This window comes from Pseudorca crassidens, chromosome 1 (genome assembly GCF_039906515.1).
Source record: "Pseudorca crassidens isolate mPseCra1 chromosome 1, mPseCra1.hap1, whole genome shotgun sequence".
Classification (NCBI taxonomy): Eukaryota; Metazoa; Chordata; class Mammalia; order Artiodactyla; family Delphinidae; genus Pseudorca; species Pseudorca crassidens.
The window spans coordinates 15,786,478-15,805,848 of NC_090296.1; the positions used below are offsets into that span (position 1 = coordinate 15,786,478).

The following is a 19,371-nucleotide window of genomic DNA, read 5'->3' on the forward strand; positions in this document are numbered from 1 at the left end:
CCTGAGCACCTAGAACCTGTGCTCCACAACAAGAGAAGCCACTGTGATGAGAAGCCCTTGCACCACAACGAAGAGCAGCCCCCACTCACTGCAACTAGAGAAAGCCCGTGTGCAGCAACAAAGACCCAATGCAGCCAAAAATAAATAAATAAATTTATTTTGATAAATTTAATAAATTTAATAAATAAATAATAAATAAAATAAAATTATTTATTAATAAATAAATTTATTTTAAAAAAAAGAAGCTTACGGTCACCAAAGCGGGTCGGGGGACAAATTAGGAGTATGGTATTACCACATACAAACCACTCTACATAAAATAAACAATAAGAATTTACTGTATAGCACAGGGAATTATATTCAGTATCTTATAATAACCTATAATGGAATATAATCTGCAAAAAAAATAATAACTGAATCACTATGCTGTATACCTGAAACTAACACAATATTGTAAATCAACTATACTTCAATTAAAAAAATGCAAAACCATTCTTAGCTCGTAGACTATACAAAGACAGGCAGTGGGCCCAGTGTGGCCCACAATCTGTGGGCATAGAAAGTCATCAGGAAGTATCATGTTTAATGTTGAAACACTGAAAGTTTTCCTTTAAAATGAGGAAGAAGAAAATGGTGCCCACTTTCACCATTATATTTTTCATTATTTTATTCTTCACTGTTATATTCAGCTACAGACTAGAAGTGTTTGTCAGCACAGTGAGCCTAAATATATATATATGTGTATATATATATGTATATGTGTGTATATGTGTATATATTTTCAATAGATGTATATATATATAGAGAGAGAGAGAGAGAGATTTTTGAATAGAAAGGAAGAAACAACTGTCATTTGCAGGTGTTATAATTGTATATGTAGAGAATTAAAAGGAAAATACAGAGAAATTATTGGAATTAAAAAGAGAATTTAGCAAAATTCCTGGATATAGAAACAATATACAAAATCATAGAAAACAGCAAAAACAAATAGAATTTTTAAAAATAAGATACTGCTATAAAATGTTTAAAAATATACTTAGTTTTGCTGATCTTTTCCTAACCTTTGAGAGTAGATGCTCGTTCATTAAGTTGTAGCCTTTATTTTGATAATATCTGCATTTAAATTTCTCCCTAAGTACTATTTCAGCTATATCCCACAAGTTTTGATATGAAATACTTCTGTTGTAATTTATTTCTAAAATGTTACTAGTTTTCATTAGAATTTTGGTCTTTGTCCTTTATGTTATTTGGAAGTGTAATACTTAACTTTCAAACAATGGGCATTTTTTACTTCTTGTTACAGCTTTCTAACATTAGGGTCTGGAAAAGACTAAATTTGCATAATCTGAAGTGTTATTCTTAAAAGACTAAATATGGTGTATACCATACACCACTATACTATATATGTATCTCGCCTTTAATCAGGGTAGAAATCATCCACCTAAAATGAATGATTGGAAAAAATTAATGTTATTACATCGTCTTAAAAATAAAAGATTCTGGTATCCTGCCCACTGCTCCCACAGTAGTAGCTGGTTCCGAGGACTCGCCTTTAGAGAGTAATATGATGTTGAGACCACCTGGACCGGAGACTCTGCTTCATTATCTTCAAGACAAGAAGAGGCAGCATGACAGTGGCCCTGTTGGTAGAGGACTTGATTTGGCACCTGAGTCTACTTCTTACACCCTGTGTACCTGGGGCAAGTTTTCTGGTTGCTCTCAACTTCAGTTTCCTCATCTGGCTAATTGGAAGTACAGGGCCCCAGCTCATCCTCCCACAGCCCCCAGTGAGTAAGGCAGAAGAATATTCCTAGAGCTGGGGAGAGAGCAATGTTCTGCAGAGCCAGACAGCTCAGAAACAGTCAAACTTTTCTCTAGGCCAAAAGGTCAGAATCAGAAAAGTCTGAATGAAAAATTCTGCCCCAGAAATTCTGAGGTGCAGCCCAGCAACCTGTGTTTTCACAAGCCCTCCAAGTGGTTCTGATGCCCTAAAAATTGAGAGTCACTGATCCAATCCATTTTGTTGCTTTGCTCCATATTCGGCTGAGTCCAAAATAGCCGTATGGCTGACAAGGTCTTGGTGCTCTGGCTTGCTGTCAGACCTGAGCCTCGGAGGTGGGAGAGCCGAGTTCAGGACATTGGACCACCAGAGACCTCCTGGCCCCATGTAATATCATTTGGCAAGAGCTCTCCCAGAGATCTCCGTCTCAACGATAGACCTAGCTCCACCCAACAACGAGCAAGCTACAGTGCTGGCCACCCCATGCCAAACAACTAGCAAGACAGGAACACAACCCCACCCATTAGCAGGGAGGCTGCCTAAAATTATAAGTTCATAGACACCCCAAAACACACTGCCGGACACAGCCCTGCACACCAGAGAGACAAGATCCAGCCTCATCCATCAGAACACAGACACCAGTCCACTTCACCAGGAAGCCTACACAAGCCACTGAACCATCCTCATCCATTGGGGGCAGACATCAAAAACAATGGGAACTACAAACCCGCAGCCTGCAAAAATGAGACCCCAAACACAGTAAGTTAAGCAAAATGAGAAGACAGAGAAGTATACATTAGATGAAGGAGCAAGGTAGAAACCCACCAGAACAAACAGCTGAAGAGAAAATAGGCAGTCTACCTGAAAAAGAAATCAGAGTAATGATAGTAAAGATGATCCAAAATCTTGGAAATAGAATGGAGAAAATACAAGAAACGTTTAACAAGGACCTAGAAGAACTAAAGAGCAAACAAACAATGATGAACAAAACAATAAATGAAATTAAAAATTCTCTAGAAGGAATCAATAGCAGAATAACTGAGGCAGAAGAACGGGTAAGTGACCTAAAAGATAAAATAGTGGAAACAACTACTGCAGAACAGAATTAAGAAAAAAGAATGAAAAGAAATGAGGACAGTCTCAGAGACCTCTGGGACAACATTAAATGCAACAACATTCGAATTATAGGGGGTCCCAGAAGAAGAGAAAAAGAAAGGGACTGAGAAAATATTTGAAGAGATTATAGTTGAAAACTTCCCTAATATGGGAAAGGAAATAGTCAATCAAGTCCAATAGGTGCAGTGAGTCCCATACTGGATAAACCCAGGGAGAAACATGCACCTCAATACATAAGACAAGAAACATATTAATCAAATTATCAAAAATTAAATACAAAGAAAAATTAAAAACAGCAAGGGAAAATCAACAATTAACATACAAGGGAATCCCCATAAGGTTAACAACTGATCTTTCAGCAGAAACTCTGAAAGCCAGAAGGGAGTGGCAGGACATATTTAAAGTGATGAAAGGGAAAAAGCTACAACCAAGATTACTCTACTTAGCAAGGATCTCATTCAGGTTCGACAGAGAAATTAAAATCTTTACAGACAAGCAAAAGCTAAGAGAATTCAGCACCACAAAACCAGCTCTACAACAAATGCTAAAGGAACTTCTCTAGGCAGGAAACACAAGAGAAGGAAAAGACTTACAATAAAAACCCAGAACAATTAAGAAAATGGTAATAGGAACATACATATCAATAATTACCTTCAATGTAAATGGATTAAGTGTTCCAACCAAAAAACACAGACTGGCTGAATGGATACAAAAACAAGACCCATATATATGCTGACTACAAGAGACCCACTTCAGACCTAGGGACACATACAGACTGAAAGTGAGGGGATGGAAAAAGATATTCCATGCAAATGGAAATCAAAAGAAAGCTGTAGTAGCAATTCTCATATCAGACAAAATAGACTTTACAATAAAGACTATTACAAGAGACAAAGAAGGACACTACATAATGATCAAGGGATCAATCTAAGAAGAAGATATAACAATTGTAAATATTTACACATCCAACATAGGAGCACCTCAATACATAAGGCAAATGCTAACAGCCATAAAAGGGGAAATCGACAATAACACAATAATAGTAGGGGACTTTAACACCCCACTTTCACCAAAGGACAGATGATCCAAAATGAAAATAAATAAGGAAACACAAGCTTTAAATGATACATTAACCAAGATGGATTTAATTGATATTTATAGGACATTCCATCCCAAAACAGCAGATTACACTCTCCTCTCAAGTGATCATGGAACATTCTCCAGGATAGATCATATCTTGGGTCACAAGTCAACCCTTGGTAAGTTTAAGAAAATTGAAATCGTATCAAGTATCTTTTCTGACCACAGTGCTATGAGACTAGATATCAATTACAGGAAAAAATCTGTAAAAAACAAAACAAAACAAAAAAAAACATGGAGACTAAACAATACACTACTGAATAACCAAGAGATCACTGAAGAAATCAAAGAGGAAATCAAAAAATACCTAGAAACAAATGACAATGAAAACACGACAACCCAAAACCTGTGGGATGCACCAAAAGCAGTTCTAAGAGGGAAGTTTATAGCAATATAATCCTACCTCATGGAACAAGAAAAATCTCAAATAAACAACCTAACCTTACACCTAAAGCAATTAGAGAAAGAAGAACAAAAAAACCCCAAAGTCAGCAGAAGGAAAGAAATCATAAAGATCAGATCAGAAATAAATGAAAAAGAAATGAAGGAAATGACAGCAAAGATCAATAAAACTAAAAGCTGGTTCTTTGAAAAGATAAACAAAATTGGTAAACCATTAGCCAGACTCATCAAGAAAAAAATCAAATCAGCAGAATTAGAAATGAAAAAGGAGAAGTAACAACTGACACTGCAGAAATACAAAGGATCATGAGAGATTACTATAAGCAACTATATGCCAATAAAATGGGCAACCTGAAGGAAATGGACAAATTCTTAGAAAAGCACAATCTTCTGAGGCTGAATGAGGAAGAAATAGAAAATATAAACAGACCAATCACAAGCACTGAAATTGAAACGGTGATTAAAAATCTTCCAACAAACCAAAGCCCAGGACAAGATGACTTCACAGGAGAATTCTATCAAACATTTAGAGAAGAGCTAACACCTATCCTTCTCAAACTCTTCCAAAATATAGCAGAGGGAGGAACATTCCCAAACTCATTCTATGAGGCCACAATCACCCTGCTACCAAAACCACACAAGGATGGCACAAAAAAAGAAAACTACAGGCCAATATCACTGATGAACATAGATGCAAAACTTCTTAACAAAATACTAGCAAACAATCCAGCAGCACATTAAAAGAATCATACACCATAATCAAGTGGGGTTTATCCCGGGAATGCAAGGATTCTTCAGTATAGTAAATCAATCAATGTGATACACCATATTCACAATTTGAAGGAGAAAAACCATATCATCATCTCAGTAGGTGTAGAAAAAGCTTTCAACAAAATTCAACACCCATTTATGATAAAAACTCTCCAGAAAGTACGCATAGAGGGAACTTACCTCAACATAATTAAGGCCATATATGACAGAGCCACAGCCAACATCATTCTCAATGCTGAAAAACTGAAACCATTTTCACTAAGATCAGGAACAAGACAAGGCTGCCCACTCTCACCACTAATATTCAACATGGTTTTGGAATTTTTAGCCACAGCAGTCAGAGAAGAAAAAGAAATAAAAGGAATCCAAATCGGAAAAGAAGAAGTAAAACTGTCACTGTTTGCAGATGACATGATACTGTACGTAGAGAATCCTGAAGATACTACCAGAAAACTACTAGAGCTGATCAATGAATTTGGTAAAGTAGCAGGATACACAATTAATACACAGAAATTTCTTTCATTCCTATACACTAATGATGAAAATCTGGAAGAGAAATTAAGGAAACACTCCCACTTACCCTTGCAACAGAAAGAATAAAATATCTAGGAATAAACCTACCTAAGGAGACAAAAGACCTGTATGCCGAAAACTATAAGGTAGTGATGAAAGAAATTAAAGGTGATACAAACAGATGGAGATACACCATGTTCTTGGATTGGAAGAATCAATATTGTGAAAATGACTGTACTACCCAAATCAATCTACAGATTCAATGCAATCCCTATCAAACTACCACTGGCATTTTTCACAGAATTAGAACAAAAATTTCACAGTTTCTGTGGAAACACAGAAGACCCCGAATAGCCAAAGCAATCTTGAGGTAGAAAAACGGAGCAGGAGGAATCAGGCTCCCTGACTTCAGACTATACTACAAAGCCACAGTAATCAAGACAGTGTGGTAGTGGCACAAAAACAGAAATATAGATCAATGGAACAGGATAGAAAGCCCAGAGATAAACCCACGCACATATGGTCACCTTATCTTTGATAAAGGAGGCAAGAATACACAATGGCAAATGACAGCCTCTTCAATAAGTGGTGCTGGGACAACTGGACAACTACATGTAAAAGAATGAAATTAGAACACTCCCTAGCACCATACACAAAAATGAACTCAAAATGGATTAAAGACTTAAATGTAAGGCCAGGCACTATAAAACTCTTAGGGGAAAACATAGGCAGGACACTCTATGACATAAATCACAGCAAGATCCTTTTTGGCCCACTTCCTGGAGAAATGGAAATAAAAACAAACATAAACAAATGGGACCTAATGAAACTTCAAAGCTTTTGCACAGCTAAGGAAACCATAAACAAGACGAAAACACCATCCTCAGAATGGGATAAAATATTTGCAAACGAAGCAACTTACAAAGCAGTAATCTCCAAAATATACAAGCAGCTCATGTAGCTAAATCTCAAAAAAACAAACAACCCAATCGAAAAATGGGCAGAAGATCTAAATAGACATTTCTCCAAAGCAGATATACAGATTGCCAACAAACACATGAAAGGATGCTCAACATCACTAATCATTAGAGAAATGCAAGTCAAAACTACAATGAGGTATCACCTCACCCCGGTCAGAATGGCCATCATCAAAAAATCTACAAACAATAAATGCGTGAGAGGGTGTGGAGAAAAGGGAACCCTCTTGCACTGTTGGTGGGAATGTAAATTGATACAGCCACTATGGAGAACAGTATGGAGGTTCCTCAAAAACCTAAAAATAGAACTACCATATGACCCAGCAATCCCACTACTGGGCATATACCCTGAGAAAACCATAATTCAAAACCATAATTCAATGTTCATTGCAGCTCTATTTACAATAGCCAGGACATGGAAGCAACCTAAGTGTCCATCGACAGATGAATGGATAAAGGAGATGTGGCATATATATACAATGGAATATTACTCAGCCATAAAAAGAAACGAAATTGAGTTATTTGTAGTGAGGTAGATGGACCTAGAGTCTGTCATACAGAGTGAAGTAAGTCAGAAAGAGAAAAACAAATACCATATGCTAACACATATATATGGAATCTAAAAAAAGAAAATGGTTCTGAAGAACCTAGGGGCAGGACAGGAATAAAGATGCAGACGTAGAAAATGGACTTGAGGACATGGGGAGAGGGAAGGGTAAGCTGGGATGAAGTGAGAGAGTGGCATTGACATATATACACTACCAAATGTAAAATAGGTAGTGGGAAGCAGCTGCATAGCACAGGGAAAGCAGCTCAGTGCATCGTGACCACCTAGAAGGGTGGGATAGGGAGGGTGGGAGGGAGATGCAAGAGGGAGGGAATATGGGGATATATGTATACGTGTAGCTGATACACTTTGTTATACAGCAGAAACTAACACAACAATGTAAAGCAATTATGCTCCAATAAAGATGTTAAAGTAAATAAATAAATAAAAGATTCTATTAACCCTTGTCATTTTAAGCATTAAGAGTACTTCTGTTTCGTAGATAAGAATTCCCAGCCACAAGCATACAGTTAAAAATCTAGGTTTATCTTGCCTTCTTAAAATGAAATTATTATTTTAACCAACAGTTTTTTCATAGAGTCTGTCATTTTTTAAGCATATGTTAGTTAACTGTTCTTTTATTTTAATTAAATGTTACAGGATATGGAGCCTAGTTGATCACGCACTAATAGCAAGGTGTAATATGGAAGAACCAATTCGTTGTGCAGCTGTAAATGTAGATGGGATCCATCTTGCCCTTGGAATGAAGGATGGCTCATTCACTGTACTTAGAGTAAGGTATGTAATAGGGTAGAAGTAGAGAGAGTAAATTTCTGTTAAGTGAGATAGAGTGCATAGTACTTATTTTTACCCATTTCCTTTAACCCCCTCCCTTCTTATTAACATACATTTTCTCAAATATTAGTTTCATTAAGTATAAAAAATATGTTTTTAAAAATGGCTTTGTCAGAAAATTAAGTTAACTCAAAACCCTTGGTTTGGGGGATTAAGAATGCTTAGTAGATTAATGACTAAAATTTTGAGTTAAATTTGGGTCTTAATTTCCATTTCTTGGTAGTATTGATTTTCAGTAATGATCTTCTAACATAGAAGAGGGAGAATGAGACCTTGAAACTGTTAAAAATGAGTGAATGGTTTTGTTGTCATTTGCAGATTTATGCTTTGAAAAACATGCCTGCATCTCTCCCTTTGTTTGGGTAATTAGAAAAGTTTAAAGAATTTGTTAAAGCAGTTAGCATCTTTTGTTGGATTATAGATATGTTGGATTATTGCATTCAGTTGAATTCTATACAGCCATTTAAAAATTTGCTGTAGATCCACACGTGTTCACGATGACAAGTATCTATGAAATTTTTCACATCCAGTTTAATGAATCATAGGGCCATCCACCCAGTTGCCCAATCCAGAAACCATTGATTCATTTCTCTCCTTTGTCTCTCATGTCTAGTTAATCACTAAATTCTGGAGAACCTAATTCCTAAATAGCTCTCAAATTAATCTACTTCCTTCCACTCTCACCACTGTACTCTTTTATAAACTTTTGCCATGTCTTACCTGGATTGGTGGAATAGCATCTCAGCTGGTCTCCTTACCTCCTATTTTGCTTCCTCAAGTCCTTTTTAACACTCTACAGTTATAGTGATGCCTTTTAAAACACATTTGTTTGCATCCCTCGTCTTTCTAAAGTATGATAAAAAGCATCGCACTGTCCTTAGGATGAAGTTCATAATTCTTAACATAGCATATCCTGCCCATCTCTCTAGCCTATTTCTTTCTACTGCAGTCTCTTTCTTTTAGCATGTATAAAACATCTTTCATTTTTTCAGATACATCATGTTCTCTTGTACTTCTGAGCTGCTATAGATATGACTCTTCTTTCTGGGACAGGTTTCTATAATGAGATATGCTGAGATTTTTCTCTTAATCTAATTTTTTATTGTGATAAAACATACATAATATAAAATTTACCATTTTAAACATTTTTAAGTGTAAAACTCAGTGTCATTAAGTACATTTGGGTTGTTTTACAACCAAGAATTTAAGATGCATGTAAAACACCTGAGAATTTCTGTCAGATAGTTGGTATGCATTAAAAATAGTGATTGTTATTTTTTCGTTTGTACATTTACTTGTCCTTTCAATTATTGTATGCAAGAAACTGGGTGAATAAATTATCTCTAATAAGTCAGTATTTTAGCAACTCAAAAATATTCTTTTTTGGGGGTAAGTGAGGCATGCGTCGCACAGCTTGCGCAATCTCAGTTCCCTGACCAGAGATTGAACTCTGGGCCATGGCAGTGAAAGCCTGGAATCCTAACCAATAGGCCACCAGGGAACTCCCTCGAAAATATTCCTAATCCTTCTTAATTTACCTGGTCACTGTTTCTTCTTGGTTCGCTGTGTATATTCTCTGTATCATAGAGCAGAATTTATAAGTATAGCAGTAGTAAAGTGCCCTCACAGGAGTGATTATGTTATGATTAGAGGAACATAGCATAGATTAGAAACTAACACACTGATTCTTAAATTGGGGTACAAGGTGATGTGCCAGGGCAAAATCTTATAACTTCTTAGAACGTCTCTTTTCCTTGTGATAAAAATGTTAAATAATTTTATATTAAAACAAACACTAATATCATGGAGTCAAATGAAAAATTGCAAATATTTTTCAAATTAGAAGATACATATGAATACATATAAAACTTTGACTGGTGGTGGGCTGCATGGTATTATCAACATCAAACTCTTCAGAGGCGCTAATTCATTCTCATAAGTAATTAGGGAGACGTCAGTGGAAGAGCTTGGTGAGCATGGTTAATAAGTTATGCTGAAGATGGAGTAAGGTTTCCTGCAGTGTATGGGGTAGACTTAGTTGTAAAAATATTAACGTTGCCATTTTAGATTCTACCAGTCTCTAGTCAGTTGTCTTTTCTGACAGTGTCACTGCTGAGTTATATCAACTTTAAAAGGATTAGGACAGTTTTTCCCCTAACTAATCACACATTCATTTAATTTTTTTCCAACATATTTATATTTTGTCTGCCTCATTTCATGGGAGTAATAAGTTCTGAAAGTTGTTTCCTGGCTTTCAAAAAGTAACTCTTTTATGTCCATTATTTTTTCACATCGAAGGTGTTTTTGTCTCTCTGCCCCCACCAAGAGCACTATTAAAACATGCTCAAATATGTCTTATCTTAAAATTCCTACCTCGAGCCTGAGGCCCTCTTTGGTTATATCACATCTCTACTCTCTTCTCTTTCACAGTAAAAATCTCAAAAACCTGCCTATTTTACTATCTCTCTTTCCTTCCAATTAACTTATCAACTTTCTACCTCCATTCCAATATAGCTTTTGCCTTCATCTTTAAATTGGAAAACCCTCACTAATAGTGCCCTGTAACTAAAACCAGGAGATATTTTTCAGTTCTCATCTAAATTGATTCTCAGCAGTAAATTTGACCCCTTGAACAACTTGCTCCTTCTCAAAACATGCTCTTCCCTGGCTTTAGATGTTAATTTTCTTTGTCTTTGCAGCCTCTGGCTCCATTTTCTTTATATGCTAATTATCTTCTGTCTACCCAGTAAAATTGAAGTCCCTCAAAGCTCAGATTCTAGGCTTTCTGCTCTTTTTTACTCTGTATTTTCTCACTAGGTAATCTCATGCTGCCTGTAGCTTCAGTTACTACCCATAGCCTGATGATCCCAGATGCATAGTTCTAGCCCTGTTATCGCCTCTAAACTCCAGTCATGCATATTCAGTTGCTTATTTAACATCACTTGGGTATCTCAAAGACATCTGCAATTCAGCATGTCCAAAGCTGAACCCAGCATCCCCCCTCCCAAACTGATCTTCTGTCTCTGGGCCCTGTTCTGTCCATGTTCTTGTGTAAGCCAAAAACCTAGGCATTATCATTGATACCTCTCTCTCTCTAACCACGATTTTTTTTTTTTTTTACATCTTTATTGGAGTATAATTGCTTTACAATGTTGTGTTAGTTTCTGCTGTATAACAAAGTGAATCAGCTATATGTATACATATATCACCATATCCCCTCCTTCTTGAGCCTCCCTCCCACCCTCCCTATCCCACCCTTCTAGGTGGTCACAAAGCACTGAGCTGATCCCCCTGCGCTATGCATCTGCTTCCCACTAGCTCTTTGTTTTACAGTTGGTAGTGTATATATGTCAATGCTTCTGACTCACTTCATCCCAGCTTCCCCTTCCCCCCTCCCCTGTGTCCTCAAGTCCATTCTCTACGTCTGTGTCTTTATTCCTGTCCAGCCCCTAGGTTCATCAGAACCTTTTTTTTTTTTTTTACATTCCATATATATGTGTTAGCATATTTTTTCTCTTTCTGACTTACTTCACTCTGTATGATAGACTCTAGGTCCATCCACTTCACTACGAGTAACTCAATTTCGTTTCTTTTTGTGGCTGAGTAATATTCCATTGTATATATGTGCTACATCTTCTTTATCCATTCATCTGTCGATGGACACTTAGGTTGCTTCCATGTCCTTGCTACTGTAAATAGTGCAGTAGTGAACACTGTGGTACATGTCTCTTGAATTATGGTTTTCTCAGGGTATATGCCCAGTAGTGGGATTGCTGGGTCATATGGTAGTTCTATTTTTAGGTTTTTGAGGAACCTCCATACTGTTCTCCATAGTGGCTATATCAGTTTACATTCCTACCAGCAGTGCAGGAGGGTTCCCTTTTCTCCACACACTCTCCAGCGTTTATTGTTTGTAGATTTTTTGGTGATGGCCATTCTGACCGATGTGAGGTGATACCTCATTGTAGTTTTGATTTGCATTTCTCTAATGATCAGTGATGTTGAGCATTCTTTCATGTGTTTGTTGGCAATCTGTATATCTTCTTTGGAGAAATGTCTATTTAGGTCTTCTGCCCATTTTTGGATTAGGTTGTTTTTTGATATTGAGCTGCATGAGCTGCTTGTATATTTTGAGGATTAATCCTTTGTCTGTTGCTTCGTTTGCAAATATTTTCTCCCATTCTGAGGGTTGTCTTTTTGTCTTGTTTATGGTTTCCTTAGCTGTGCAAAAGATTTTAAGTTTCATTAGGTCCCATTTGTTTATTTTTGTTTTTATTTCCATTTCTCTAGGAGGTAACCACCATTTATAATCCATCACTACATCCTGTTGATTTTACTTACCTGATGAATTGTCTAGGAGCATTTTAGTTAAGGTTTGTGAATAAGATTAGAATGATAATATCTTTAACATATACTAAATACTCTATAATAGTATGGATTGTATAATACTGTATATTTCAGATCATTTCACTTCTTTCTGAAGTCTGAGCAACCACCATCTGTAGTAGTCTTCTAATTGGTCTTAATCCTGCTGTTATACTCCTTCAATTTGTTTTTTACTCTCGAACCAGATTAATGATCTGATTGATTCATCCCACCCTAGCTTATATTTACAAGTTAAGGCCAAAAATCTTTAGATGTATGAGGACTTTTATAATTTTCCCTTAGTCTTCCTTGCGAGACTCTGGCTCACATCAAAGCCCCCTTTGCTTGTTTCAGTACCACTATACTGGGCTTCTCAAGCTGAGCTTGAATGCTTTCTCTTGCCATCAGCAATTTCACATAGTTTTAGCTCGGCTGGAATGTAGGCTTTTTCCTCCCAGTTCCTGTCTTCTGCTGAGCTAAGTCCCATTAATTCCTCAGAATGAAGTTTAAACTCCACTTCTTTTGGTCTGTTTCCTCTAACACCTTCACCTAGGAACGGTTCTTCTGTTATATGCTCTATCAATATATATGCTCTATTAATATTGTGTACTTTTACTTTTGTGATGTGTTACAGACTGATAATGTATGAGTATTCCCAGGCTTTGACCTCCCTCTGCTTCTTAAAGAAATCACAGAATTTGCATACCAGTTTCCCAGAAGACTTAATTCAGAATTTTTAGAAATCAATACATTTTCATCTAATAATAGTCTTTTTACCTGTAAATTTGTCAAAGAAACTTTGTCAGAGAAGATAGTTATAATTCATAGTGTTGATGTAATAACGTAATACGTACTATAAAACCAGTCAATCAGAATCTCTTTCCCTCACTGTTGGTTTCTTCTCTGTGTGCGTGTGTTGGTTGGTGGACAGGGCCACAGTGGTAGAAAGCAAGAGACAGCCTCAGATATCCACACTTATTTCTCTTGTTAACTGGGAGCAGTTAAGTCCCTAGAACAAAAAAGCTGTAAAAAAATTACCAAAATAATTCTGAAGAATTTTCCAGGAGCATTTTAACTAATGTTCATGATTGATACTGGAATGATTATATTTTAATAAAGAAGGTATAAAAAAGAAAAGCTTTCAAATAGTGTCTTAGATGTTTTCTTAAAAATCTTGCTCCATATAGATATAGATGAATGGCTGGATGTACTAATGGATGGCTGAGTGGATGGATGGATGAATGGTATGAAGAAAGGGAGGTAAGATGCATGGATTTAAATTAAAACTGAAAGGAAGAAGTCACTGGGAAAGGTAGAAGTAGCTACATTATTCTGTGCTTAGGAAGAGGACCTTGCAAGTTGCAGAGTCTAAGGCAAAAGTGACGTTGACCAGGAAAGCTCTTTTAAAAAGTACTTTTTTTCCCTTCATTTATTTTGTTTTGTTTTGTTCTGATTCCCTTTTGTAGTTAAGGGGATGATTTTCGTCTCTTTCTTTATATGATTAACACCAGGGTGAAGCCCAAGTTCCTTGGCAATGTATCAGATCTGTTACACACTGTCCTCAATTTATCTCTTTAACCCCATCAAGTCACTGCTTTTCCCACTTATCTTGTATCCACGTTGTTCAAATGTGCCATGTATTTTCATTGCTCATGCTGTGTCTTCTTTCTGGAAAACCTTCAATCTTTTATACTTAGCCAGCCCCTCAGGTCTTATGCTCAAATAGGTATCACTCTTCCTTGGTCCCTTCCTGCCTTTAGTCTTTTAGTTATTGATTGATTGATTGCCACGCTGGGTCTTTGTAGCTGTGCGTGGGCTTTCACTAGTTGCGGCGAGCCAGGCTACTCTTCGTTGTGGTGTGTGGGCTTCTCATTGCGGTGGCTAGTTGCAGCACGTGGGCTCAGTAGTTGTGGCACGTGGGCCCTAGAGCACGCAGGCTTCAGTAGTTGTGATGCGTGGGCTCAGTAGTTGTGATGCACGGGCTCTAAAGCACATGGGCTTCAGTAGTTGTGGTGCATGGGCTCAGTAGTTGTGGCTTGAAGGCTCTAGATCGTGGGCTCAGTAGTTGTGGTGCATGGGCTTAGTTGCTCCTTGGCATGTGAGATCTTCCCAGACCAGGGATCGAACCCGTGTCCCCTGCATTGGCAGGCAGATTCTTAACCACTGTTCCACCAGGGAAGTCCCCTGCCTTTAGTCTTAACCATTTTTCAGTGTTTCTTATAGAACTTCACACATAACCTTTTGAGCACTCACTACATTTTCTCAATTATAAAGTATAATTACTTTATCTCTGTCTCTCACAGAAGATGAGTTCATCTTTGTGTGTCATGTGCCTAAAACGTTAAATACTTAATGTTACTGAAAGAAATATGAGTTTTATTGCTTTAAATTGTCCATTTAGAAACTGTAAAAATTGGGAAATAACCATTTAAGCTTTTATTCTTGAATTATCTGTTGATAACGTTTCAGATGGGTAATGCAAAATTTATTTGGAAAAAGTCCCTGGCACTAGTTAGAAATAGAATTCTCACTTCCTCCTGCCCCTTCTCCCTTGCTGCCTCTCTCTTCTCCGCCCCTCCACCAACTCCACATGTTTGGAAACTCAGTAGTGTTTAACTAAGTGTTTACCCATTTTTATGGCTATTACCAGTACCTGTTATTTTTCTGGAAAGTCAGTTATAAGGCATCATTAAAAATATTTAACTTTGCTGGCTGACATGGTCGCTAATTGGGAAGAATTTGTATTCTATTAAAAAAGGTCAAAGAGGTTGAAATAAAAGTAACTAGTGGTATCTATGTAAAGATATATATTCAAATGTATTACTGAAATAATACAAATCAATTTCTCCTTTCTTTATTTCCTGGATGCAATTTTATGCATTTGCTTCATTACAAAAATTTAATTTGAAAATCATGGCTTTTATAATTAAGCATTTTTCATAAACTCAGTACTTATAAGGAACTTCATCATAAAAATCCATGACTTTATTTCCTTTATTGTATGACTCCAGAAATTTAGTATGAATCTCTGAACTACTTAAAATTAAGTAATTTAGGAACTGAAATTTAGCATTTTTCTCTACTTCCAGCATATATTGTCCTCATATATTTCTGTTAGGCAAAATTATTCCTGAGTTAATACTACTTGTCTCATTTACATTTTTTTTATGGTTTATAAATACTTGATACAGCCTCAGAGTCATTGTAGACACATTTGAAAACTGAACTAATTCTGTAGTGACTTCTTTGTTTATGGTCTCATTTTTTTTCTCTTTACAGAGATATGACGGAAGTTGTACATATTAAAGATCGGAAGGAGGCAATTCATGAGTTAAAATATTCACCAGATGGAACTTACCTTGCTGTTGGATGCAATGACAGCTCAGTTGATATTTATGGAGTTTCTCAGCGTTATAAAAAATTTGGGGAATGTGTTGGATCACTTAGTTTCATCACTCACTTGGACTGGTCCTCAGACAGTAGATATTTACAAACAAATGATGGGAATGGTAAAAGACTGTTTTATAGGATGCCAGGTAAAAATTTCCTATAAATTATTTATAATTTGTAGATTTTTAGTTTCTTTAAAATATCTTAGAATTTCATTAGAGGCAGAGTGTAAGTTACATTTGATTATAGGAAATCAAAGAAGATACAAGCTAATATTTCAGGCATTGTGATCTTTATGGCTGCCTTATCATTTGAAATCCTTTTGGTTCTTAATTAAAACTTAATTGCTTGGAGGAGCTAAGACCTATTTTATGTTGAAGTCCATGCCATATGAGTAGTATATGGTAAAGTCCTAGTGTATATTAGAAAGTCAAAATGCCATTTTTAATGGGTACAACTAATTAACTAAATACAACTGATACAGATGTCTGACTATAAATTGGGTTTTTGTTGTTATCTCAGACTTTGCAAATATTAATAATATAGCTAACAAACTAATTTTGAAAAACAGAATTTTTATCAAAGATTTAAAAAGAGAAGAATAAAAACAACCATCAAAATATTATCTCTCAGCCCTTTATTTAGTATGATGTTTAGTGAATTAGTCACTATATTAAAATAACTTATTTAACAAGAGTAGCTGCATATTTAAATTAATGCATCTCTCCAAAATTTTCATTAACAATCTGTATGTAATGAAGATTGACTGAATCCTGAAGTCCTATTACCTAACATAAATGTATTACTTGTCACTCATCCTTCCTTTGTGATCCTTTCAGTTATCTTTCTCAACTGTGTATCTTCTTAGGTTTCTTTTTCAATACTTGATTTGCCACTTTTGTATAGCTTTTACTTTTCCTTCTAACTTACCCCATTGTGGCTGATCTGTAGCATGATTTTAATAGGGTTCAGTTTTACTGTCCACATGCATGAACCTGCTAAGCTACATCATCATCAAATCTGTATGTCTCTGAATCAGCATAATTTTGGTAGTGGCTTTTTAACAACTCCTTGCACTTAATTTCCTCCTTTCCTTACTATATTCACTTACCTATTCATGTATTATCCTTTAACAGGATGGAGAAGATATTTAAATTTTGGAGTTTACCATGTTATCAGTACAGTTTATGCTTGAGTAAAAATCAAAGGAAATAACTTCTTAAATTAATACTGTGATTTATTTTTAGGAGGAAAAGAAGTGACAAATAAAGAAGAAATAAAAGGTGTTCATTGGGCTTCATGGACATGTGTTTCAGGCCTTGAAGTAAATGGAATTTGGCCCAAGTATTCAGATATCAATGATATAAACTCAGTAGATGGAAACTATACTGGCCAAGTTTTAGTTACAGCTGATGACTATGGAATTGTAAAATTATTTCGATATCCTTGTTTAAGAAAAGGTATCTTTTCTTTCAAAATATTATTAATTAACCTCTGTCTTATAAAAGACTTAAGTTCTGGGCTTTCCTGGTGGCACAGTGGTTGAGAGTCTGCCTGCCGATGCAGGGGACACGGGTTCGTGCCCCGGTCCGGGAAGATCCCACATACCGCGGAGTGGCTGGGCCCATGAGCCATGGCCCCTGAGCCTGCACGTCCGGATCCTGTGCTCCGCAACGGGAGAGGCCACAGCAGTGAGAGGTGCTGTTGGTTTGGTGAAGGATTTCATGAAAATGAACAGAATTATTTATAGTATTTTGATAATTCAGAAATTATTGTCATATGTTACATTTATTTTGGGATATGAAGTTTTTATTAGAAAATTATTTTTGAATTCATATATTATAAATGGGCTAATACTTTACCTCTTTCTTTTTAAAGAATCATTTTTCTCCCCACTTCCAGAATTGCTTCATATAGTTGGGATATACAGTGATAGTTATACTTTTTTTATGGCTTATTATCTTTAATCATTTAACTTGTTGAACATATATCTTTTAGGAGACATTTTTCTTATGTCATTTTCTCAAGAATTCTGATGAAGTAGTCAGCTGTGCGAGTACAGGTCACAGTTTGGAATCTATTGGTTTGTTTGTTGGTTTTTATCTGAGAGTGTGTTTTTGCTTAAAATCCTTAACATGTATTGTTTTGACATTTATTTTTCATAACTGGGGGTGGGAGAAAAATAAGTGGTCTTATCACTGGTTATTTTCTATATATAATATGCATCACCTCTCTTTCTTGGATCTCTTATAAAGTGATGATATTAATCATTCTGTTAATAGACCTGAGAATAATTAAATGAAATGCTCTATTAGTCATTTATTTGTTCCATGCCTTGTTCCAGAAGGTATTTGAGTCAGCTTATAACAAGTCCATAAGTACTAAAATAATTATATGAGTAAATAATTCATACCAGGGGAAGTATAAATAGAAATATTATATTAAAATCAGATAAAGAAAATGTTTGACATTTTCTTCTTCAGTAGTCAAACATCAAAATTGAATCTGAGCTTCCTGGAAACCAAAAATAAAATAAAGCAGGGCACAAAATAATTTTCACTTTAGCTATTTAAAAAAAAAAAAAGCATACTTATTACTGCTCAGAGAAAGCCAAGTTTCTTCTGAGATTTAATTTTCAAAGAACTCTCTCATAATATAGGGCCTTATATTAGGTGCACTGAGTGTATTCATAGAGTATCAACATCTATAGCAGATGCAGTCATGATTTTTACCTGGTTAATAAAAGCTGTTGGACAAATGTTAAAATGCAATTTAGTTAAAAGGTAATTTTGGAAACAGCAGAAATAGTTTTATTCAAATAGTTTAGGTAGTCCCCTTGATGTTAAACTTAAGGGTGCAAGTTTCCCAGAAGTCTAGACTGGTAATTGCTATATCTCTACAGTAAAGTGGTGAGTTCCAGATCCTACCAGCTATGCCATGTTGTCACTTCCTGCCTGCAACATGTCAGCTTCCTAGGTGCATGTGAAAGTACCTCCATAAGTAATGCTAAGGGTGTTAATAAAGGCTAACAAATCTCTAGCAATTGAAGTACCGTATTTCTGGATCCCACCACATAGCCAGTACATGAGAGTCACCAGGCACAACAAATTGTATTGTGACTCAAAATGATACTTGCCTAGTTAGAAGGTGTGAGATTTAGTAAGATTAATCATGGTGATATTAATCTTAGACATTGCTTCTACTCACTGTTTCATACACTGACCTCTCTGCAGAAAAAGAGTAATTTTCTGAGTTTTCATAGTCAAATGCATGGGATTTACTCACAAGCTTTATCTTCTGCAACAGGGAAGACAATATTTTTGTTGCTCAATAATTTTGTTTCATTTACAAAATGTGTAGTAGTCTTCTGAATTGCTGTAGGAATATTTTACCAAAGTCTTTAAGAGAAGTTAGTCTTGTTCAGTTACTGCTTCAAGAATATAAATTGTTTTTCTTATTTTCTGTTTTTTTTAGATTTTTGTTAGACATTTATTTTATGGTAGGGGTTTTTATTT

General features: G+C 35.9%; 1 protein-coding gene across 5 annotated transcripts in view; it reads left to right on the forward strand.

Annotated features, from left to right (window-relative positions):
* The window catches only part of EML5 (EMAP like 5), a 166,215-nt gene that overhangs the window by 59,595 nt on the left and 87,249 nt on the right, over positions 1-19,371 (forward strand). For all 5 annotated transcript variants that reach the window (XR_010941171.1, XM_067728372.1, XM_067728383.1 and 2 more), the window contains exons 8-10: positions 7,907-8,044; positions 15,746-16,002; positions 17,104-17,316. Coding sequence is in view for 4 of the 5 variants with exons in the window: in XM_067728372.1 (XP_067584473.1) it covers positions 7,907-8,044; positions 15,746-16,002; positions 17,104-17,316 (608 nt within the window). In the remaining variant the exon portion in view is untranslated. The remainder of the gene's footprint in view (positions 1-7,906; positions 8,045-15,745; positions 16,003-17,103; positions 17,317-19,371) is intronic.